Source organism: Thamnophis sirtalis, unplaced genomic scaffold (genome assembly GCF_051295495.1).
Source record: "Thamnophis sirtalis isolate CommonGarterSnake01/CBP01778 unplaced genomic scaffold, rThaSir2_p1.2 scaffold_7, whole genome shotgun sequence".
In the NCBI taxonomy this organism is placed as follows: domain Eukaryota; kingdom Metazoa; phylum Chordata; class Lepidosauria; order Squamata; family Natricidae; genus Thamnophis; species Thamnophis sirtalis.
The window spans coordinates 41,656,557-41,680,845 of NW_028261387.1; the positions used below are offsets into that span (position 1 = coordinate 41,656,557).

Below are 24,289 nucleotides of genomic sequence, written 5' to 3' on the forward strand. Positions count from 1 at the left end.
TTTTTTCATAAAGCCATACACCACGATTCCAATTGCTACCAGTTTAGATTCTTTATTGTATATTTGTACCAATATTCATCAACTTGCTTTTGCTAACACTGAATTGCATTTACTATTTGGAACCCCAGGTTCTCAGTGAAGTTGGATCCTTTTGATGCATTTGGCTATTTCTTTTAAATTTTACTACCCTTATTATATAGGTAGTCCTCATCTTATGATCAACATTGAGCCCAGAATTTCTGTTGCTAAGCAAGACAGTTGTTAAGTGAGTTTTGATCCATTTTACAACTTTTCTTGCCATTGTTATTAAATGAATCACTGTAGTTGTTAAGTTAGTACTATGTTAAGGGAAACTGGCTGCCCCAGTGATTTTGTTTGTCAGAAGTTCACAAAAGGGGATCACATGATCATGGGACACTGCAACTGTGATAAAGATGACAGTTGCTAGGATCTGAATTTTAATCGTGCAATCATGGGGATGCTGCAATGGTTATAGGTGTGAATAATGGTCATAAGTCACTTTTTGATGCCGTTGCTTCAAGTGGTCATTAAATGAACTGTTGTAAGTCAAGGACTGCCTGTATTTGGCATCATATGCTCATTAATAACTTTATTTATAATCATATTAAATGGTTCTTGGGATACTTTACCTTGCATATCTTTCCAGTGTGAGAATTATGCATTTCCCCTAATCTTTCATAGTATAAATCTACACTATATTCCAATTAAACTGGGAATGAGGAAGAGTTCCCACATGCATTATGAAATGGATATACCACACCCAGATTCAGTTAATTAAGTAATGTTATTTTAATATTAATATGTAACTTTCCAATGATATACTATTGTCTAGATCTTGCAATCTTTGCTTTTGAGGATTTTGAGAAAACCATTTAATGTGGGAGATAGAAAGCTTATTTCTATACTCTGCTTTTATATAATTGCTAGATAAGACTGATGTAGCAAATTTAAATAAACAGAGTTGTAAAACATCACCATCAAAATATTAATTGATTTCCGAAGATTTACTAGCATTTTAAAAAGCAGTTAAGATTCTTCAAGTCAACACTATTTATTCATTTTGTGAATCTGGTAAATCTTCAACTTTCTAATAATTTATCTGGCAGTAAAAGACAATATTTTATACTGCCTACTTTTCCTTCTGCCGTAGTCATCAAATAAGAACATAATGCACTTATGATTAAGGGGTCATCACTATTAATTCAATCTTCCTCCAAATTACTATGTAGGAAATGGGAGAACAGAAAGCAAGAAAAGCTTATGAATGGTTGCACGTCTTTTTAAAGATATTTAAGAGTTTGACAAGGGTAACAAAATAACAAGCTGGCACTTTCATCTTAACCAAAATAATGAATAGCTGTAACAAATTCTGCTAGTTCAGTGAGGAGGTGTTGAGTTAATCTGTGTGGATAACAAGAGTCTTTGAATTTAAAGAGGGTTATAGCAACATAGCTGTCATCTCATGCTTATGAAGAATATTTGCTGAAGTTGAACTAAAGAAAAAAAATCAGATTCATGAAGTTGTAAAAAGCTCATGACAAGGAATATAAGAATAAATAAATATAATTTAGGATAGATTCTGCATATCTTAATATGGTACATCAAATTGCAACTCTAATATAATTGCAAATCTAGTATAATGTTCTATTATGATCTTGTGCATCATTTGTCTTGTCCACTATATATCCCTCTATAAAAGGAACAGCTATTAGAGTCAGATCAGAGAAGGCTTGTAGGGCATATAATAGAATCTTTTATGATTGAGAAATTGTAGTCTACAAAGTGGTACTCAAGGTTTTCAGTAATAACTGTTATTGTGGTCCCCAGTAATATTGTTGTTATCAACTTTAATCTCTCCACTTTAGGCCTCTTTATTAAAGTATAGCAATGATAGTCTCCCATACTGTTCGACTTTGGGCTGATAGCTAGATGTTTTCAACTTCTTGGTTTAGAGACAAAAGACAGTGACTAATCCTAAATCACCCCGACTGCTTTTGTGTACTGTACAAGGAGAACTACAACCCTTATCCTAACCAGCACCTTAATCACTACACCACACTGGCTCTCAATCGTGTTATATGAATGTGCAGACAAAACCAAGCAACAAGGAAGGCACAGTAAAAATCTCTAGATATCGCTAAATAGATTTATTTAGATTCCAGAGAACCAAAAAGGCTTTTGTTGACAACAGATCCAAATGTTTCTATGTTCACTAGGAAAACCAAGAAAATGGGGGGACCAAAACAAATAAAACTATAAAATATAATGTGCTCCTATCATAGATCAGAAATGCCACATCAAAAAATGGTTGTAGTGCAAGTATTACTCTAAGGAAATTGTATGTTGGAAAACATCACCAGCTGAGAATTGTATACTGGTATGTAATGCTTTCAGGCTCTTTCTTCAAGTTTGGAGAAGGGAAAAAGACCCTTATCATGCTTGGTCCCTTACACTGCAGATTAAACTGTTTATTTCATTTTCATTTTCATTTTATACAATCACTTATATACTGTGCATTTAAAAAAAAAAGGGAAAATCAATGAACACAACTCATCTTCCACCATAGAAAACCAACATAGCACTTCAATCCCCCATACACCCTTTCTTCTCCCCCTCCAACTTTCATTCCTCCCCTCCAACATTCCCCTCTTCTACTTCCCTTCCCCCTCAAACATTCCTTTCTCCCCTTCCCTCCATCTCACCCTCCTTACATTCCCCTCTCACTCCCTCTTTACTTCTCCCTCTTCTTTCCCTCTACTCCTCACTTTGGTGTATCTCTACAATTCATTAATCTATTCAGTTTATAAGAAAAATGAAAAGAAAAAAGAGAAAATAAAAGAAAAAAAAGAAAAGAAAAGAAAAGAGAGCAACAGTATACAAGTGCATTCTTATTGTTCTGAAAATTGGGACTGTATTTCCACCCTCCCCCCTCCCCCCCTAAACCCCCCTCCCTAACCCCCTTTCGGCTTCCCAGGTCCCATACCCGGCATAACTTTTTATCAAGCACAGTCTGGAGTATATTAAAATCAAATAACTTTAGAATTAAAAGATAAAAGATAAATGAAAAACAAAAAAAAAAGGAAATAGTAAAAAAAGAAAAAAAACCACACACACACACAAAAAAAAGGAAAAACGGGAAAAGTCAACAAATTCTCTACATTAAACTCAGCTTCCCATCATTTTTAAATCTTAAACAATGTACCTCATTCCTAATTTCAGTTATTTTATTACTTGCAGGATTTCAAACTATATTGAAACCAAGTAAGTTAATTAAATGGAATTCCAGCGAAGGCCTTATCTCTTTATCTAAATATCCAAACCTTTGATTTATCTCTTTTACCTCCTTCTCTATTAAACCATTTAAACATTCAAATATTTCTCTCGGTTTCCTTTTCCAACTCCTCCCATCCTGCCTTTACCCGTGTCCATATATATATTTTATATTCATCCGTACTCCTCTTATATTTGCTTCACCTTCCTGCAGACTCTATAGGTATATCTTTCCAAACATTATATTCAATTAACAATTTATACAAAGATCAGCTTACTTTCTGTCTCAAAATAAACTCTACTTAAACCTTCACTACCCTCCCATCTACCCCACACTTCCCAGCTCCATTCAACCCGAACCACAATCCAAGAAGATCACGATCTCCGCTCTCCTCACCCTAAAAAATAAATCATGAACAATTAAGTAGAAATTCAAAGTTATCCATCGAATCCTGTTTAAATCCCATACAATATATATTCCAAAATCATCGCCACTTCTTTCAGTCTCTTTCAGTCTCAATGTCTCTTCGTCAGTATGCAGCTATACCGTTTTACCCAAGACAGAAATCACAAAGTATTATTCAGATTAAAAATTAAGCAAATGTTTTAGAAGCATAACTAAGTCTTTATTCTCTACTCTTCTGCCCTTCCGGAGGGGGAAAGCAATGCCTCTCGCCTTGTAGCCACGTGTTCCGCTGTTTCTCTTCTCTTTCTCCTTGTCTTTCTCCATGTCCGGGTAATTCAGGAAGTCCCGCCTTCAGAATATTGTAATAGAAATCTCGGGCTTCCCAAACAGAGTTGAGGCAATGTTTTTGGTTATCAAATGTAACAGTAATACCAAACGGCACTTCCCATCTGTATTGTATCTGAGAGTTTCTGAGTTCCTTAGTTAAGAAGGCATAGTCTCTTCTGGCTCTTAATATTTGAGGTGGTATTTCTTTGAAAACAATCAAGTCCTGTCCATCAATTCGCAGCCTATTATTGTAGAACTCCTGTATTATCGCGTTTCTGGATTCTCTTGTGGCAAAATATATAATTATGTCCCTCGGAAGTTGTCGCTGTTTTGCTACGTACGAATTATGGCGATAGATTTTTTGAATCTGCCAATCAAAGTTAAGTCCCGGACTTCCCACTGAGCGACTAAAAGCCTCAAAAAAGGTCTGTTTCAAATTCTCCTGCTCATTTTCACGCAATCCCCTAACTCTTATTGCAGACTCAGTCTTCTTATAATTTATCATGACAAGTTGTTTTTGCGCAATTTGGATTTCCTGTTGTAATATTTCAATTTTAGATGTCAGGTTGGAATTAGCTTCTTCCAAAAGTTCCAATTTATCCTCCATTCCAGCAATATAATCTGTCATAACATTCATAACCTCGATCATATCCTCCTTTGTTTGAGCAATTTTGGCATCAAGTCTGTCATAAAAGTCTGAAATAAATTTTTGCATTTCCTCTCTGAACTCTTTAAGGATTTCAAAAAAAAATTCTTTCGTTAGGAAATCTCCAGTAGAGGGCGTAGAAGGCAAGGACAGCGGCTTTGTAACAAATGCCTGAGATGAGCGTCTGGGTTTCGATTTCGGTGCCATGATAAAAAGGGAAGCAAACAGAGTCTCTGCTCACGTTAATTTGAGATAAGGTAGTTTCAACAAACCCCTGGCAATCAATAAAAAGAAATCTTCGAGCGAACAGGGCTAATTAGTTTGTAATCCCTTAAGTCTGTCCAGGAGGTTGAAGATATATCGTTATAGCAAATGCGGAAGTTACAAAATCGCCATTTTTTTTTAAGAAAAAAAAAGGTTAAACAAAAGGAGTCTTTTATAAAATTGAAGCTGGTATTTTAAATAGAGAAAAAGGAAAAATTCACAGGTATGTTCACTGCCCGGATTGATCTTAAATAGGTTACTTACAAAGGCTTGTTCTGGGGGGGGAAGTAACTCGCCTAGAGCTGAAAAAAAAAACAGCTGAGAAGATCTGGCCGGAGTAAATGACTCAGCTTTCGTTGATTCACTCTCTTTCGTTCGCAGCCAAAAAGAAAAAAAGGCTACAAACTTCAAAGAGGACTCTAACTGGCTGAGGGACCCTCCCTACTTTTTCCTTGCCTGGAAAAAGAGATATCTAAGATCTTAAATAGATATACGAACCAGAACTCTGAGGGCAGCTTCATTAAGCTGCCGACGGCGGCAAGAACCTCCCCCGGAACAATCATTACACTGCAGATTAACCACATAGGCCTGGAGGTTCTCATAAAGCACAGAAAGCCAGACTTATTTTCAGACAAAGGTCAAACGCTGTTCTTTTCACAGCTGTACTTAATCACCAAAACTACCAATTTTAAAAAAAGTGCAATTCAACAAATGGAAACATAGCAACTCCATCAAAATGTCACTAATTTCTGACACAACCCATTCAATGAATGAAAAACCCTTTTCTGCCTTATCAGTTCCAATTTCTTTCACATAATACCTGGTATCATACAAAAAAAAATCATTGAAAAAAACATTGAATGTGATTATACAGCAGTGATGGCTAACCTTTTCCGGACCAAGTGCCCAAAGCACGTATGTGTGAATCTGCGCACGCGCACCCAATCCTCCCCAAATGCATTTTGTTCATGTGCCCCATACATGTGTTTGTGAACCTGAAAGATACATTTCTCTATGATATTAAATTTTAGCACTCTTCACCAATCTTTACCAATTCTTTTTGTTAAACAGACAATGGTAGATAGACAGACCTTGTGCAGAAATTGAATAGAATGTGCTGCCACGAAGTGCAGAAATGGTAGTTAAATTGGCTTACCTTAACACTGGAATAGTCAAATTAATTAATACTAAACCTGTAATGGTTACCTCCATATCAGAAACAGACCCATCCATATCATTCAGATGTAGATATGGATGTAGCAATAACAATAGCGCTTAGATTTATATACCGCTTTACAATGCTTTATAGCTCTCCCTAAGCGTTTAAAAAGTCAGTATATCGCTCCCAACGATTTGGGTCCTCATTTTACCTACTTTGGAAGAATGGAAGGCTGAATCAATGATCAGTAGATATGAAATATGATGCAATATGGTTTACATGAGCTGAAGGGTGTCACTACTTCCTGACCAATCTTAACTTTTTCAAAGGTATCTTGATGGCAACCATGAAATACAATATTAGACTAGCTAGAACAGGGATGTCAAACTCGTGGCCCGTGGGGTGGATGCATCATGTGCTGGCCATGCCCACTCCATTTTAGCAAAGAGGGAAAGTCGTAATACATCATGTGACGACAACGTGACAATGCGAGTTTGACACCCCTGAGCTAGAAGACCATCCTTTTGATTTCATCCTTTTGTATGAGCCTATATAGCATTGTTGAATTAAATGGACACTTTAGAAGCATTTAAAATGGTCCGTGAAAATGTCAATTTTTACTCCTAGTGATCCCACAGATCCAGCCATACAATTTTCTTGCAAAAATATGAAATGTTTTGCCATTGCCTTCTATCATAATTTTTTGTTTAAAATATTCCCAGTCAAGTCCACAAACATGATCCAACTCTAGCTAACATTTTCAAAATCAGCAGAGGATGCTGTAACCTGCTGTGATTAATCATGGTATCATACAATAAAATCTAAAAACCCCAACTAATATGATAACAAAATATGGGAATGTAAGTATACAATGAAAAAAAATCTCATTTACTTGTGGTCATTATGTACATATACTATTATTTTTGCATCATTAAAACAGCATTGCATAGCTCTGAAATTCATTTTAATTAAGGTAAATATTTCATCACATATTTAGGACATTATAATAAGAGAACAGAATTAGGTATTACAAAGGAACAGTCACTTACTTTGGAAAGATGGCAGTCATCAAAGCAGAAGCATACCCAGGCTTACAAACACCCTCTGAGATATTTCCATATTTTGATACCAGCTCTGGAGGCCTGTGAAAAATAATAAGTGTTATGATCATCTTAAGAAAAAAATAAAAAGGGGATCGATTAAATCTTTTTATCATTAGTATTTCTGAACAGCAGCAACAGGAACAAAAAAAGTCTTATGAAATTAAAATAGGATGTCATCAAATTGTACCATGTGGCTGCGGGTATGTAGCATATTTCCTTGCTATTATATGAGTTTTGAATCTAAAAATATAAAGAAAAATACTACCTAACTTTTTTTCTGGTATTATAATACTATATTACTATGTAATTTTATTACTAGGTAAACCAGTAAACTATTACTCTGTTACATTTACTACTATATAAATGCTATAATGTAATACTAGTACCGTATAGTAAATTTAACCAAATTACTATGTTTCTTCTACCTACTGTGAAAATCGAGATGTTGTATACCATAACTTCAACATTTCCTTTTATTATTTTCTAAGAGCTCAGTCTCTTGCACGATCAGTGGATATACAGATAGTCCTCAACTTATGACCACAATGGAGTCAAAATGTTTATTGTTAAATGGGACATTTGTTAAGTGAATTTTGCACCATTTTATGACCTTTCTTTCCAGTTGTTAAGTGAACTACTGCGATTTTAAGTTTGTAATGTAATTGTTAAATGAATCTGACTTCCCCATTGTCAGAAGGTTGCAAAAGGTGATGACATGACACCAGGACACAACAACCATTATAAATATGAGTCAATTGCTAACTGTCCAAATTTTGATCACGTGACCATGGGGATGCTGCAATGGTCATAAGTATGAAAATGGTCATAAGTCATTTTTTTCAGGGTTGTGACTTTGAATAGTCACTAAATGAACTGTTGTGAGTCAAGGCTACTTGTATAAAAGGCTGAATTTAAATTCCAAATGAGAACAGTTACTATGGTGAAAACACAGCTATATCTGCCGGCTTCTTTTTCTACCTGTAATCTTCATTTAGTTAAAAAGTATGAACAATGAATGCATAACTGTCCTCAAATTTCAGTGCAAAATATGAGTATATTGTTTCCAAATAAATAAAAATAAAAATAAACAAAATCGTTTAATGAGATAGATTTCTATGTTATTATATCATGGGATTTTAATTTAATTATTTATTAAAAAGTTTTGACAGGAAGAACGCCAGTAACAGTAACATGTGAACTCATTCAGGGGACTCCATCACGAACTATAAATGCTTTGATGTGCTTCAGAACTTTCATGAGTGCAGCAACTCCATTCTACTACTTATTGAAACAAATATATCTTTTTTCAAGTTTTTGCCTGAAAAAAAGACATAACTGCTTTAAGAGCTATGCTAACCTGTAACTAATTTTCATTGATCATAAAACTTTGAATAAATTCTAACTGTACCTTGTTATATAATTGTAGGAAAGTTCATGTTTCCTTATTATTTACAATTTTTATAGTAGGATATTTTTACCACCCAACAAAAATAAGAGCAGTATCTTGTTCCTGACTTTCTGCCCTGCCCTCTGAAAGTTAATCTGCCATTGTGGAAATCTACCGTAGCAGTTGTATTAACATGTTGTGTAAACAAATCATCTTTTAAACCCAAATAATTTGGCTGACTGGATATAAACATGTTAACTGAACATAGCAATTGCATTCTATTAATTCAGATTTATGATTTAGAATGTAATATGAACTCAGCCAATATTTACTTGCAACAATGGGAATATCATAGTAGAAGAATGTGCAATTATGTATAAATGTATCCAAATATTTCTATTTTTCATTAACTTTTCATTCATATAACTTTGGTTCTACTGTCAATTTATGGTCTCTATATATTTTCTTCCTTTTTAAAAATTGAACACTAGTTATCTACTAGCTCCCTAAAGCAGATAAAACACATGATATGTCATATGTCATTTTGAATATTACTGCATTTCAGACAAGGTATTTCTTCACTGGGATGATATTACCTTTGTGTAATTTAGGAATTCCAAAAAAATTTGCCTAATAGGTCATCTTCAGTTACCCAAGGTTTTATATGTCTAATCTCCATTCTTCACTGGCTTCCAGAAAACAAAGCTATTCTATATCTAGATTAGAATTATCACATCCAAACATTTTGGGGAATAGAATTTTGGGCAGTAGCTTCAAAGATATTTCATTATTCCAGTACATTTTTGAATTCTAGCTCATTTAGGTGATACCATATTGAAAGAAATCTGCCCTACCACAACTGTACTTCAACAATGAAACAAGACTTAACAAAGACACACGCCATCACTGATACCAATTCACATTAATTGTTGATCTCAATTCAATGGACTTTTAAAATGCCCCATCAGCAATAATCATATTGCTATGCTGGTAGAAAAGTCAGCCAACAGTATGTTTTATTAATCTTTTCCACTTTCTGTCAAACATAAGTCTACAATCCATAAACTTCATCTCACGATTAAAATGATGTATATTCAGCCTATTTAAAGTAGTTAAGATTTCCATTGTTATCACAACCTACATTTTTATTACATCTTTATCCTCTATGTCCGTCATGCCATGCCTCCAATTTAAACCACTGTGAAAATAATATAGCCATATTTATATACAAACCCATAATCTAGAGATAAGTCAGACCCTGATTTAAGCTACTTTGGCATAAATAAAAGGATGTAAAGAAGTATTTTGGTTGTTTATGCATACCATGAGTTTACCCTAAATTTATATTCATGAAACCCAAAGACATATGGCAGACAAAACAGAAATTAAAATTTTCAGCATTAATTAATAAGTAAATGCATCCAGAATAGAATAATGAAGCATATTTTAATAGCAGCTTGACCTGTTTAAACCCAAAATCTCTTTTCAAATGAAGAGGAATAAAGTCATGGGATGTGACAAAATTGTTTAACTGTGCATTGGTGAACAATTAAAACAATTGCATATTTGCATATTCTAACTATTAAAAAAATATTTTAAAAAAAATCAAAAGATTTAATTCTTCCAAAGCAGATTCTTCATCTTTAATTTGAGATTGTCCCATAAGGAACATTCTGTGCAAATTTGTTAGAACTGCAAATATAAAGATATCTGAAGTGAATTATTTTACATATACTTTGATCTAAAAAGAGTATTTGGCTCTGGGTGCTCTAGAGTTTCATGGGGATGTCAAAGTATCATCTTTCACTGGTAACCTTCTATATTTTTCTACTACTTCTTTTTTCTTACCATGATAACATCAGGAATTGCAAAATACCAGCCTTATGAGTGGTCTATCTGAAATGCACTTATGCAACCTGGTATTTCCAGTCCAAATGTTCTTTAATGGCAAAGTGTTGTGGGAAGATGTCAGGCTTCACACCAGAGCTTGGCAGTAAATCACAGCTCTCTCAATGTGTAGCTCTGATTTCCATTCCCAGACAGATTTGGAAGCCACGACTCAAATAGATATTTTAGATGGGAAGATAGAATGTCAATCAACTAATCAATAAACAAATAAAGAGAACACAATAATCTGTTAGCAACATAAAAGCAGTCATATTCAAAGTTGGCATTGGCTACATGTCAAGTTGTTCATAATGTTCCACGTAATTTCCTATTTCTGTCACAAAAGAATTCAGATGTAAATATATCTATTATTCCAGATCATTCTACTCCTCCCAAGAAAGCTTTCTGAATGGTTCTTCAGTATTTTAACCTGAGGCACCTTATTTTGGCACCCAAACTATCAAAACATTGAGCTGAAATGAACTCTTTTAAGTACACACTCTGTCTGTGTGTATATGTATATGTGTGTGTGTGTATACACACACACATATACATGCACATATGCATATACATAACTCTACTTATATATAAACATATGACTTACAACCACAACTGAGCCCAACATTTTTGTTGCTAAGTGAAACATTTGTTGAGTGACTTTTACCCCATTTTATGAACTTGTGTGCCACAGTTATTAAGTGAATCATTGCAATTGTTAAATTAATAACACAGTTGTTAAGTGAATCTGGCTTTCACATTGATTTTGCTTGTAAGAACGTTGCAAAAGATGTTCACATGACTCTGGGACACTGCAACGTTCATAAATATGAGCCAATTGCCAAGCATCCAAATTTCAATCATGTGACTGTGGGGACACTGCAGCCATTGTCAGTGTGAAAAATGGTCGTAAGTCACTTTTTTCAGTGCTGCTGCAACTTTGAGCAGTCACTAAATGAACTGTTATAAGTCAAGGACTCTGTGTGTGTCTACACACATACACACACATACATATAAAGAAGCCAAATGCTTGATAACATATTCTAACCCCAATAGATATTTCTTCATAAGAGACTATATGTACAGGTAGCACCTGAATGCAGATTGCAGGTTAATAATGCAATAGTTTATTTTAGCAATAGCAATAGCATTTAGACTTATATACTGCTTCATAGGGCTTTCAGCCCTCTCTAAGCGGTTTACAGAGTCAGCATATCGCCCCCACAGTCTGGGTCCTCATTTCACCCACCTCGGAAGGATGGAAGGCTGAGTCAACCTTGAGCGGTAAGATTAGAACCGCTGAACTGCAGATAACAGTCAGCTGAAGTGGCCTGCAATACTGCACCCTAACCACTGCGCCACCTCGGCTCTATTTTCTTTCCCCTCCCCTCAAAGAAGTGTTTTACTAGCTCCTTCTTAAACATTTTTGAGCTTTAGAGTGCATGCTACAGTAATTCTGCCATCTGCAATTATTTATAGGTTTGATTAATCCCAGACTATTGATAGGACACTACTCTTCCAGCAACAGCTTGAAGTAAAGGAATTATTGCCAAGTATTTTTATATGGGTCAAGACATAGAGCTACAGACTACAGCTTGCCATAATTTACACACAGTACCTAAAACATCCAGAAAAGTTCAGGGAAGTTGAGTTTACAATCTGCCTGTCAACATGCAAAGTAGCCTCTCATTAAAGCTTTATTTATATTCAAGATGCCACCTACATTTTGAAACCCTCCAACTGACCCTCTTTTGCATTCTAACTATTTATTTCATGTAGGAATGCAACTTATTTGACAGCACTTCAGTAATTTCAGAGTGCTCACTTTTAATTTTTTTCTTTTATACATTTCTTTTCTTTTTTCTTGACCTCCTCTTCTCTTTTCTCATCTCCTTTCAATTTTATGAATCCTTGAAAATAAGTCCAAGCATTCATTACTAGTTTGACTACATAGCCAGTGTGTGACTGTTATTTCCACAAAACCTGGGCATCAACAATGTAGCCAGAAATCACAAGAAGATCATAAGCAGCCAAATGTCAAATTCTTAAAACCAGTAGAGTACTTTTTCAAACATATTCGCCTCTCAGCCATGAGCCAAGGAATATGAGGTAGTCAAAGTCTGGTTTAAACAAGATAGTTTATGACTTTATTTTCTCTTTTATTGATAAAATAATAATTTCCTATCAGTTTAGTAAAATATATGGTTATAGGCCAAACACACAGTCAGCGGTTCAAATCTCACCGGCTCAGGGTTGACTCAGCCTTCCATCCTTCCGAGGTGGGTAAAATGAGGACCCAGATTGTTGGGGGCAATATGCTGACTCTCTGTAAACCGCTTAGAGAGGGCTGAAAGCCCTATGAAGCGGTATATAAGTCTACTGCTATATATAAATTCACTTAGGATGCATGTTGTTCTATCACCAATAAATAGAAAACGAAATAAAATCTGCATCTTGTTTCAAGCAAATATAAAATCCTATTATCTATATATTATAGTTCCTTGACTTCTAATTATTCAAGTCATTGAATGAATCTGAATAATTTAACTAGAGAACTCTAAGTAAATTAATAATTTAATTAAAATTCACCTGTATAAGCAATGGTTTTTTGATGGCTAAATGTCCAAGCATTTAGAAATGTGGAAAGCTGGAATATTATCAATAACAAGCTTCAAATTACAAAACTACTATAAGTTAATATGAAACCAGTTCTCAAGACAAGCTTAGATCAAAACAGTATCAATAAAATTAATATTCCAGCTTGTTTTATTAAGACACTTATATGCAACTTTCCAAACTATTTATTTTATAAATATTTCTTTTTGTTGTTAATTATGTTTAAAATAATATAATTTTTTAAATAGCAATAGCAGTAGACATATACCGCTTCATAGGCCTTTCAGGCCTCTCTAAGCGGTTTACAGAGAGTCAGCATATTGCCCCCAACAATCTGGGTCCTCATTTTACCCACCTCGGAAGGATGGAAGGCTGAGTCAACCCTGAGCCGGTGAGATTTGAACCGCTGACCTGCTGATCTAGCAGTAGCCTGCAGTGCTGCATTTAACCACTGCGCCACCTTGGCTCTTGAGATGATGATGATGATGATCTTGAAATGAGATGATGAAACTTTATACAGACCATGCTACACAAAATTAACTCGGGTTGGGGTTTACCTCCTCCATACTAATGTTTAGGAAGGGGTTCAGAACATGTCCTTTTATCTACACTTATTACAATGTGTTTGTTTGCCAACTTTGCAGAATAAACATGAGTAATATAAGTAGATCAATATAAACTACATCAACATCAACCGAAACTGTTTCTGTAAACTACCAAATCTGTTTGATAGGATAGTCATTTATAAAATAAGTAAATAAATAAATGATCTACAATCAACACAATCTCCTGAAGTCAAAAATTTAAATTTAAATTCCTGACATCTGTACTATAATTTCAGTTAAATCTTTCATAACAATTGATGTTCAGTTGTTACACAATCAGGCAAGTTACTGGCGGTAACCAGTTTTATTTCAGTATAAAACATATGTGGAGATAACACTTTCAACCATAGTTAGAAGGATTAATGACTTTAAAAGCGAAGACACTGCTGTGACCTCCAGCAAAGTTTTTTTGGAGGCAGTTTTTTAAAGTTTGCACTGCAAATTACAGGAGCACGAAACATGCCAGCAGCCTTCTTACAAGCAGTTGCATACCTAACATATTTGGAACCTGCAGGGAATACTTATTTAACACCCTCTTCTCTGTTACCGAGCACAGGTTTAGGGTAGTGATTAAGGCACCAGACTAGAAATGGGGGGGCGGGGCTGTGAGTTTTAGTCCTTCACAGGCACAAAATCAGCCAGATGATTTTGGACCAGTCATTCTCTCTCAGCAGTAGAAAGGATGCATGGGCCAACCACTTCTGAAAAAAATCTTGCCAACAAATCTTCAGAGGGCAGTTACCTCAATTGCTACTGTTCTGTGTTGATTTAAGCAACTGATTCTTGCAGCCACCTTGCCATCTTTGGCAACAATCCACCTTATTGTTTGCCCTCAGAGTAGATTGTCCTCACTACCTAAGTATGCCATTGCTTAAAAAGGTTACTCAAGTCTCTCCACTTCCAAATCAGAAGACAAAAATGTTTGACTTGTGGGATTTACTTCCCCCCCTTCAGAGCCTTGAGATGCATTTTCCAGATTGAAGCACAGTAAGCTTCAATAAGCTAATAGGGAGAGAGAAACTGGGAGTTTGGTTGCACGCAGCCTATGCATTTTGCCTTCTATGTCCCATTCCTTTCTGCATATGTCTTCTCAAAACATTTCACAAGCCCAAATCAAGCAAAAAGATTATATCACAATACTGTGTATGACTACAGAAGGTAGCAACACATAACTGGCTCTGAGTCATCTTGAAAAAAACTAAACAGAATTTGGATGAAAAATCTCAAGTCTGCAGTCAAAGTGGAAGCCGAGAAGAAATCCCTCCAAATCCATTTCCAAGTTGTTGCCAACAAACAAGAGTCATCCAGAGCCAAGCTCAAATTGAATCTATATATATAAAAGCCAAATGCCACTCACTCATCATGAAATCTCCAGAACCGTAAAGCCTACAAATTTGAAAATTGGCACGTATGTTTCTCTTGGCTTCTAGGTGCTCTCTAAGAAAGGATTTTTCGAAATCACCATCAGATCATTAGTATTTCTTATACAGTAATTAACACTCTATGATGCTAAGGAGTTAACATTCTACTCCCTCTCCCCACCTAAAAAGAACTTTGTTCCAACTGCCAGTTGCCTCACATTCTGTTACCTTAGTTCAAACTGGCAGACATTGCACTCCTTCACTCAGGAGCGGTATGTGACCCAAACCGAATCACCACTACCGATTCAGCCAAACCGGGAGCAACCCACTTCTGAAGTACAATCACCTTTATTTCATCATCTCTGAAATGATTCTTCAAATAATTCTATCCTGCATTTTCTATTTTATTAAGATCACTCAAAATGGCTATTAAAGTTACAGCCATTGCAGCATCCCTGCTGTCACATTATCAAAATTCATTGGCAGGCAGCCCACACTTACAAAACTTCCAAAGCTACTGTGATAACTGACTTCGGGCATGGGTTACAAGACCCTTCGTTCAGCACAGCAATTATTTCAAATGGTCACTGAACAAAACTGTTGTAAGCCAGGGCTACCTGTAAATCAATACACAGAAAACACCCTGATTGTATCTAACAGTAAAAACCTGTAACCGTGAGGGTCAGGCAAATATCATGTAGTAATGGATTTAGCAATATGACAGCAATAATATTTTGTCTGCAAAATAATTTATTTATAAATGTAAATAAATGTATCACCAGTAAGTTACAATGTCTTAGGGTGGTGCATGAACATAGTAGTTCACAAATTAGGCTAATGCAATATGTGGCCAGATTATCTTATTTTTCCTGTACACTGATGTTAACAAAACTCCTACGTATGCACAGGTTTGAAATTCATATAAGCTCACCCAGTAATGCTCTATTTAATTAAATTGACTTTATTTCGTAATTTCATAGTCTGAAATGGACTATGATGAAAATTCTCACATGTTCTGGATGGTTTATTTTGAATCTATTTTGTTGATAAACATTAAAATCATATTAAGAAGCCACTATTTTTATAATAAATTTTAGTCATGGCTATTGAATAACACTGCTTATGGGTATAATATTATAGTAATAGGATTTGAAATCCAGGACCAAAATTTATTTTGTCTCCAAAAGAAATTAATAATGCCAGATCAAACTAAAGTCCTTTCATCATTCTACTCACAGTTTGGAATCCAACTTCAGAAGAAATCCCAGTTTGTCATATTCTGAAAGACAAAAGCAGATTTCATGGAATTTAGTAGACCCATCAATTTTCCACCAGAGAAAGAGAGCCTTTCATGAATGATATAAACATTTCTAAACTGGAAATGACAGCATTGTTAATAAAGTGGAAAAAATAATTAATCAATGAGTTTGTTAAATAGAGTTCTGTAAATTCCATTTTTGAATTCCTAAAATAAAAACATTCTGTTTTTGAAATATACAATCCTCAACTTAATCTAGAACAGTGCTTCTCTGTTCAGTTGCTTTGCCGCAACTTTGAGATATATGGACTGGAAATTCCAGAATTCTCGAAGTACACACATCTTAAAGTTCCTGAGTGGGTGAGTGGCTGCGTGTGTATGAGAGGGTTGAGAGTATTGCCTGGTGTCTCCTCCACTGAGTGCCACTGCAGAAGTGGTAGGGGCCCAGACTTACTTCCCGTCCCAGAATGAGTGTTAAGGATTGCCTGCTGGATGGTGCGGGAGCTGTGGGAGGGGTTGTGGAGTCTACGGTAGCGGGGGAGGGCCGGAGCATTATGGTCACTATGGGGAGAGGCAGGTATGACGGGAACTTCAGGGCTGGCCATTACCGGGGAAGGAGGGTTCGCTACATCACAGAGATCCCTCCTTCCGGCCCTGTTAGTTCCACTCCAGGGCCAGGTGGCGAGAATTGTCAGGGCCCTGGTCTCAGGCTGTTGTTGCTAAATGCCAGGTCTGTGGTTCACAAAGCTCCCCTTGTCCGGGACCTAATTTTAAACGAGGGGGCAGACCTTGCATGTATTACTGAGATCTGGCTGGGCCCAGAGGGAGGAGTCCCCCTCACTGAAATGTGCCCAGAAGGTTTTCAGGTGCTTCATCAGCCGCGACCCCAGGGAAGGAGTGGAGGAGTGGCTGTCATCGTCCGAGGGTCTTTAGTTCCTCGTAGGATCCCTGCTCCGGAGTTTGTCAGGTGTGAGTCCCTGTTGATGAAGCTGGACCTTGGTGGTCAAGTGGGTCTGTTGCTAACGTACCTACCTCCCAACAGCGTTGCAGCAGCCCTCCCCTCGCTCCTCGAGTCAGTAGCCGAGTTAGCGGTGGAGTTCCCCAGGCTTATGGTTCTGGGGGATTTCAACCTGCCTACACTTGGTGAACACTCTGATGGGGCGCAGGAGTTCATGGCTTCCATGACTGCCATGGACTTGACCCAAGTAATTCGAGGTTCGACTCATTCAGCGGGTCACACACTTGACCTTGTATTTCTGTCGGAGCAGTGGAGATGTGATCTAGAGTTGAAGGGCATTAAAACCTTGCCCTTGTCATGGTCTGATCACTTCCTGCTGAGGCTTGACTTTCGGAAGCCAATCCCCCACTGTAGGGAGGAGGAACCGATTAGGTGGTTCCGCCCCAGGCGCCTGATGGACCCAATGGGGTTTCAGACAGCGCTTGGAGAAATACCTGACACTATCGTCCACAATCCGGTGGAGTCCTTAGTCGCTGCTTGGAATATAGCGGCGGCGGGGGCTCTAAACCGGATTGCGCCTTTGCGACCTCTCCGAGGCGGCGGATCCAGGAGGGCTCCTTGGTTCACCGAGGAACTCCGGGAGATGAAGCGCCAAAAGAGACACCTAGAGCGCCGCTGGAGGGCCAGTAAATCTGAGTCAGACCGAGCACTGATGAAAGCCTTTATCAGAGCCTATCTCGTGGCAATACGGGCGGCGAAATGTTCGCATTTTGCCGCCCTTATTGCATCCGCCGAATCGCGCCCAGCCGCCTTGTTTAGAATAACCCGCTCCCTCTTGAAAGGGAGGGATGCAGGTGACCCTCTACAGGGTAGAGCTGAGGAATTTGTTCCGTATTTGACGGATAAAGTCGCTCGGATTCGGACAGAGCTGGACTCCAATTGCACGATACCAGCCGAGGTACCGGGGGAGGGTCTTGAGCATGCTTTATGGATTGAGTTTCAACAGGCTTCTCCTGATGAAGTGGACAAGGCCATGGGAGCGGTGAGTGCCTCCACTTGTATACTGGACCCGTGTCCCTCCTGGCTGGTCTCGACCAGCAGGGAGGTGACACGCGGCTGGATCCAGATGATTGTGAACACCTCTCTCCAGGAGGGAATCTTCCCACCCCTCCTAAAGGATGCGGTGGTGAGACCCCTCCTGAAGAAATCGTTTCTGGACCCAGCCATTTTGAGCAACTCAACCAGTCTCCAACCTTCCCTTTGTAGGGAAGGTTGTTGAGAAAGTGGTGGCCTCGCAACTCTGACGGTCCTTGGATGAAGCCGATTATCTAGACTCTTTTCAGTTGGGTTTCAGGCCTGGTTACAGCACGGAAACTGCTTTGGTCGCGCTGATCGATGATCTCTGGCGGGCCAGGGATAGGGGTCACCCCTCTATCCTTGTGCTTCTTGACCTCTCAGCGGCCTTCGATACCATCGACCATGGTATCCTTCTGCGACAGTTGCGAGAGGAGGGGGTGGGAGGCACCGTTTTGCGGTGGTTCTCCTCCTACCTCTAGGACAGGTCTCAGTCGGTGTTGGTCGGAGGGCAGAGATCGACCGCAAGGCCCCTCAAGTATGGGGTGCCGCAAGGTTCGGTCCTGTCCCCCTTCCTATTTAACATCTACATGAAGCCGCTGGGTGAGATCATACGCTGGCACGGGATTAAGTATCACCAATATGCAGACGATACGCAGCTGTATCTGTCTGCCCCGTGCCAACTCAGCGAAGCAGTAGAAGTGATGTGCCAGTGCCTGGAAGCTGTTAGAGTCTGGATGGGAGCAAACAAGTTGGCACTCAATCCAGACAAGACTGAGTGGCTTCTGATGTTCCCTCCCAAAGATTGTCCAACTGTTCCATCTCTCAGGCTGGGGGGCGAAATTATAGGCCCCTCAGAGAGGGTTCGCAATTTGGGAGTCCTCCTGGACCCACAGCTGACTCTAGAACACCATTTGTCGGCTGTGACCAGGGGGACCTTTGCCCAGGTCCGCCTGGTGCACCAATTGCGACCCTACCTGGATCGGGAGGCCCTTCAGACAGTCACTCACGCCCTTGTGACCTCAAGACTGGATTATTGTAATGTGCTCTACATGGGGCTGCCCTTGAAGAGTGATCGAAGACTCCAATTAGTCCAGAATGCAGCCGCACAAGCGATTGTGGGTGCACCAAGGTACACCCACGTTACACCTATCCTCCGTGAGCTGCACTGGCTACATATTAGTCTCCGAATCCACTTCAAGGTGCTGGTCGCTACCTATAAAGCCCTACATGGCATCGGACCTGGGTACCTGAGAGACCGCCTCCTGCCGATTACCTCTCTCAGACCAATTAGATCGCACAGGTTGGGTCTCCTCCGGATTCCATCTGCCAGCCAATGTCGGCTGGTGACTCCCCGGGGGAGGGCCTTCTCTGTTGCAGCTCCGGCCCTCTGGAACGAGCTCCCTGTTGAGATCCGGACCCTTACTACCCTCCCGGCCTTCCGCAAAGCCACCAAGTCCTGGCTGTTCCAGCAGGCTGGGGGGAGCTGAGAAGCATCTACCTCCATGGAAATTGTGAATGTTGGTTTTGTCTTTAATATGTTGTCTTTGTCTCGTTCCCCCCTTTCCCTTGTCTTTTGTGAGCCGCCCGGAGTCCTCCAGGAGTGGGCGGCATACAAGACAAATAAATAATAATAATAATAATAAAACTGTGGTCATAAGCTGTAGCATATACCATATTTTTCGGAGTATCAGAAAGATTTTGAAGAGGCAAATTTAAAAAAAAGTTTTTGCACTCTGCAGACCTCCCCAAAACGGTCTGTTTTTCTCAAAAATGGGCACGTTTTTTGTCCAAAAAAAGTGCATGCATAGCCTTTAGGAGGCTTGTAGAGTGCCCCTCAGGGTTCACAAAAATGAGCAAAAAACAGTCAATTTTTTATGAAAACAGTCCGTTTTTTGTCAAAAAAAGGGCATGCATAGCCTTTAGGAGGCTTATAGAGTGCTCCTGGGGGCTGGGGGGAGGGCAAAAACAAGCAAAAAACAGCCATGTTTTTGCTCATTTTTGCCCTCCCCAGCCCTCAGGAGCACTCTGGAATCTTCCTAAAGGCTATGCACGGCCATTTTTGCAAAGGGGGGGGGGTTTCAGGAGGTCTGTATTCAGTGTATAAGACACACCCAGATTTTCACCCTCTTTTTTGAGGGAAAAGTGGCATCTTATACTCCAAAAAATAAGGTAAATATATTGTATACATAAATCTAGAAATAGTTACAGGTAGTCCTGGACATACAACCATTTGTTTAGCAACTGTTCAAAGTTATAAGAACTCTAAAAAAAAACAACTTGCAAAATGTCCTCTCATTTACAAGTATTGCAGCATTCCCATGGTCACATGATCAAAATGTGGGTGCTTGGCAACCAGCATGTATTGATAATAGTTGCAGCATCCCAGGGTCTTGTGGACACCATTGAACCTTTTCAGCCAGTGTCTGACAAGCAAAGACAATGAGAGAAGCTGGATTGACCCAATTCACTTAACAACTGAAGTGATTCACTTAACAACCTTGGCAAAAAATGGGTGAAACACATTTAACAACCGCCTTGCTTAGCAATGGACCATCCATACCAAAATATGGTTGCATGTTGAGGACTAACTGTATTATGGAACATATTTGACCTGTTGTATAACATTGATCTATTTGTTTGCTATTTTCAAGTTTGCAAAAGCAGTTGTGTACATTTTGACTATTTGGTTTATTGATAGACATTTTGGCAGGGATACTACAAAAATTATGGATTTTAGATAAAGATTATAGGAGTTATTCAAGCACAAGATAGCCATAACTGAAAAACATCAAGGTAAATGGAAGATGAGTAGATCTGCAAATAAAGCAACAGTGTGAATCTGGCAGTAAAGTCAGGGGTTCAAAATTGCTTCACTTCCATCCCTTTTTGATACTCTAAATAACATTGATGTTCAGATAGATATTATTTATTACTGAAATAAACTTTTAATTAGGTTGTGCAGTGCTTTGGATTGGATTTTGAAGAGAGACTTTGGAATATATAGAAATGCAAGCACAAATCCTCTATGCAAATTGTTCAAGCCTCAATCCATTTTTTTCAGAACTATATAGCAGCAGGCTCTGGGAACAGATGTGGCTGCTTTAATGAATCACAGAGAGGTGCTGTTTTTTATCTATTTGAAACAGCCCTTTGCAATTGAATCTGAAGCATTGCACATCCCTGTTTGTTGTATCATTAATTACTGACGTCTCCTAGTGGTTTATAATAAAATATGAGCACGGTATCAAACATTTTGCGGATCAAACTAAATATAATCAAAATGTAAAAGCCAATTCACAAAGATGTATTTCAATATGGTTTAAGCCAACAAAGAAAACAAATCTGTACAACTAAGCAGGAACTGCATTCCAAAGACCTGGATGGCAACAGAAAAGGTTTATCTCCAAGTCATTAATGATCCAATGACAATAGAGGCGAGCCTTCCTCAAAAAGCTGGGTCAATGGTTCATTGTAGGAAAACCACATAAAAGTTCCTTTCTCAGTTAAGAACTATATACCAACCCAAATTGTACTTTAAAAGTAACAACCATACTTTATATTTGACCCACAAACAAACTGGCAGCCTTGGAATACTTATAAATAAATTCTGGGACTGGGAGTAAACAGGCAATAAAGAATGCAAAAGGACACTATGAGCTCTTTCTGGAAGGAAATAAACTTTGGATCATTAGATGACAGATTAGTTAAATACACTTGAGTCCGCCTTAAATCCTAATGAGTGGACAAATGCTCACTATTTCAGTGTGCCTCTAGTATTAATTTATAGCACTTCCATAGGCAGCCCTATAATTATTTTGATGCTGTCCATCCATCTTATTTGTTCTTTTCCTTCTTCCTTTAATCTTGTCAATCTTCCCCCCACTTCATTGACTGCTTACATCAAAAATGCAAAGTTGGTACACATTCATCATTGTTTCAGGGGAGCAGTTAGTCTTTATTTGATTCAAGCTTATTGGTTCTTATGATTCATGCTTGAGAACCATCTCCAAATACATAATTCAAATGAATCACCTTTCTCTTGCTTCTTCTTCTTCTTTTTTTTGAAATATATTTTATTCATTTTCACATTCCATTTTACAGTCACTTATATACTGAATATTTGCTATAAGAAAAGAAATAAAATAAAATAAAAAAGAAAACACAACTCATCATCATTCACAACCCCACCTGACACTTCCATCCTCCATACACCCCATCTTCCGCCTCCAACTTTCCTTTCCTCCCTCTAGCACTCCCCTTCCCTACTTCCCTTTCCCCTCAAGCCTTCCCTCCCCTTCCTCCTAGCATTCCCCTTACGCCCTCCTTACGTTCCCCTTACTCCTTCCTTACTCCTCCCTCCTCTTTCCCTCTACCTCTCCCCTTGGTGTGTTCCTTTATTCAACTCTTATTTATTAATATTGAACTATAATATAGTAAAAAAATAGAAAATAAAAAATAAAATAAACCAAGGAAAAAAATATAAAGAAAGAAAAGAAAAAAAAGGAAAAAACAACCGTATACAAGTGCATTCTTCTTCTTATTGAAACTATATTAGCACCCACCCACCCACCCCCCGTAGATCCCCATCCCTAGTCCCCCTGACTTCCCAGGGCCCACACCTGGCACTGCCCTCTGTCAAACCCCTTCTAAAGTATCTTATGATCGTGTGAATTAAAAATAAAAGTAATATAAAAAAAATAGATAAAAAGAAATTACAAATTATAAAAAGGAAAAGAAAAGGAAAAAAAAAGAAAAAAAGAAAAAAAAGAACTCTTTGTATTAAGCTCAGCCCCCCCATCTTTACTTATGTTTAAACAGTATAAATCATTCTATATGTATTTTATTCTCGTCTCTTGCTTCTTTGTCATTTGTTATTATACTACCCCACCCTCCTGTAGACTCTCCAGTTCATCTTCCTTAACCTTATATTCAAATAAAAATTTATACAAATTTATGCAGACATCAGTTTACAATCTAGCTCAAAATAATCTCACCAAACTTTCCCTTCTGATAAGAGTTAAGCAGCATGGATCATTCCACATATTCAAATAATACTTTACACAAGAATCAGTTTGCCTTCTATTTTAAAATAATCTCATCAAGCTTTCCCTTCTAATAGGATTTAAACAACGTAAATCATTCCGCATGCATTTTACCCTCGTCCCTTGCTTCTCTGATGTTTACCACTATTTCCCATAGTCCCTCCAAATAATCTTTCTTAACCTTATTTTCAAACAATAATTCACACAAGAGTCAGTTTACCTTTTAACTCGAAATACTCTGATCAGGCTTTCGCTCCCCCTCCTATCCCGCGTTACCCGGCTCCCTCCTCCCAAGCTAAAATTCAGTAAGGTTACCATCTCCACTCTCTTCACTTTAGAGTCCTGGACAGTTTAAATTAAAGTTCAGACATACAAGTCCCGTAAAATATACATTCAGCGTCCACATAATTCAGTCCCAATATCACACCACCAATATCCAATTCCGCTTTTTCTACCGGAGAGAGATCGCAAACCCCCATTCAATCCACAACTTTGACGAATATTTTGGAATGTCTAAATCCTCGATCTCCGCTCTTCTGCTTCTCCGAGAGAGGGAGAGCTACCCCCTCCATCTTGCAGCCATGTGGTCTGCTGCTTGCTTTCTCCTTCGGCTTGTCTTTCCTCTTTTCCAAGTGAATCAGGAAGTCCCGCCTTCAAAGTCTTGTAGTAGAAATCTCGAGCCTCCGAAACAGAATTGAGACGAAATCTTTGATTCTCAAATGTGACCGTAATGCCGGCTGGGGCCTCCCATTTATATTGTATCTGGTGGTTTCTAAGCTCTTTAGTTAAGAAAGTATAGTCTCTTCTTGCTTTTAACCTCTGGGATGGTATTTCTTTGAAGACAATCAAATCCTGCCCATCAACTCGCAACCTGTTATTGTAAAACTTTTGCATGATCGCATTTC

The 24,289-nt window shown here is 38.2% G+C and overlaps 1 protein-coding gene across 3 annotated transcripts in view; it reads right to left on the reverse strand.

Moving 5' to 3' along the window:
• ST3GAL3 (ST3 beta-galactoside alpha-2,3-sialyltransferase 3) overlaps window positions 1-24,289 on the reverse strand; it is a 252,211-nt gene that overhangs the window by 159,836 nt on the left and 68,086 nt on the right. For all 3 annotated transcript variants that reach the window (XR_015697283.1, XM_087719814.1, XM_087719813.1), the window contains 2 exons: window positions 16,286-16,328; window positions 7,143-7,235 (listed from right to left, as the gene is read on the reverse strand). Coding sequence is in view for 2 of the 3 variants with exons in the window: in XM_087719814.1 (XP_087575940.1) it covers window positions 7,143-7,235; window positions 16,286-16,328 (136 nt within the window). In the remaining variant the exon portion in view is untranslated. The remainder of the gene's footprint in view (window positions 1-7,142; window positions 7,236-16,285; window positions 16,329-24,289) is intronic.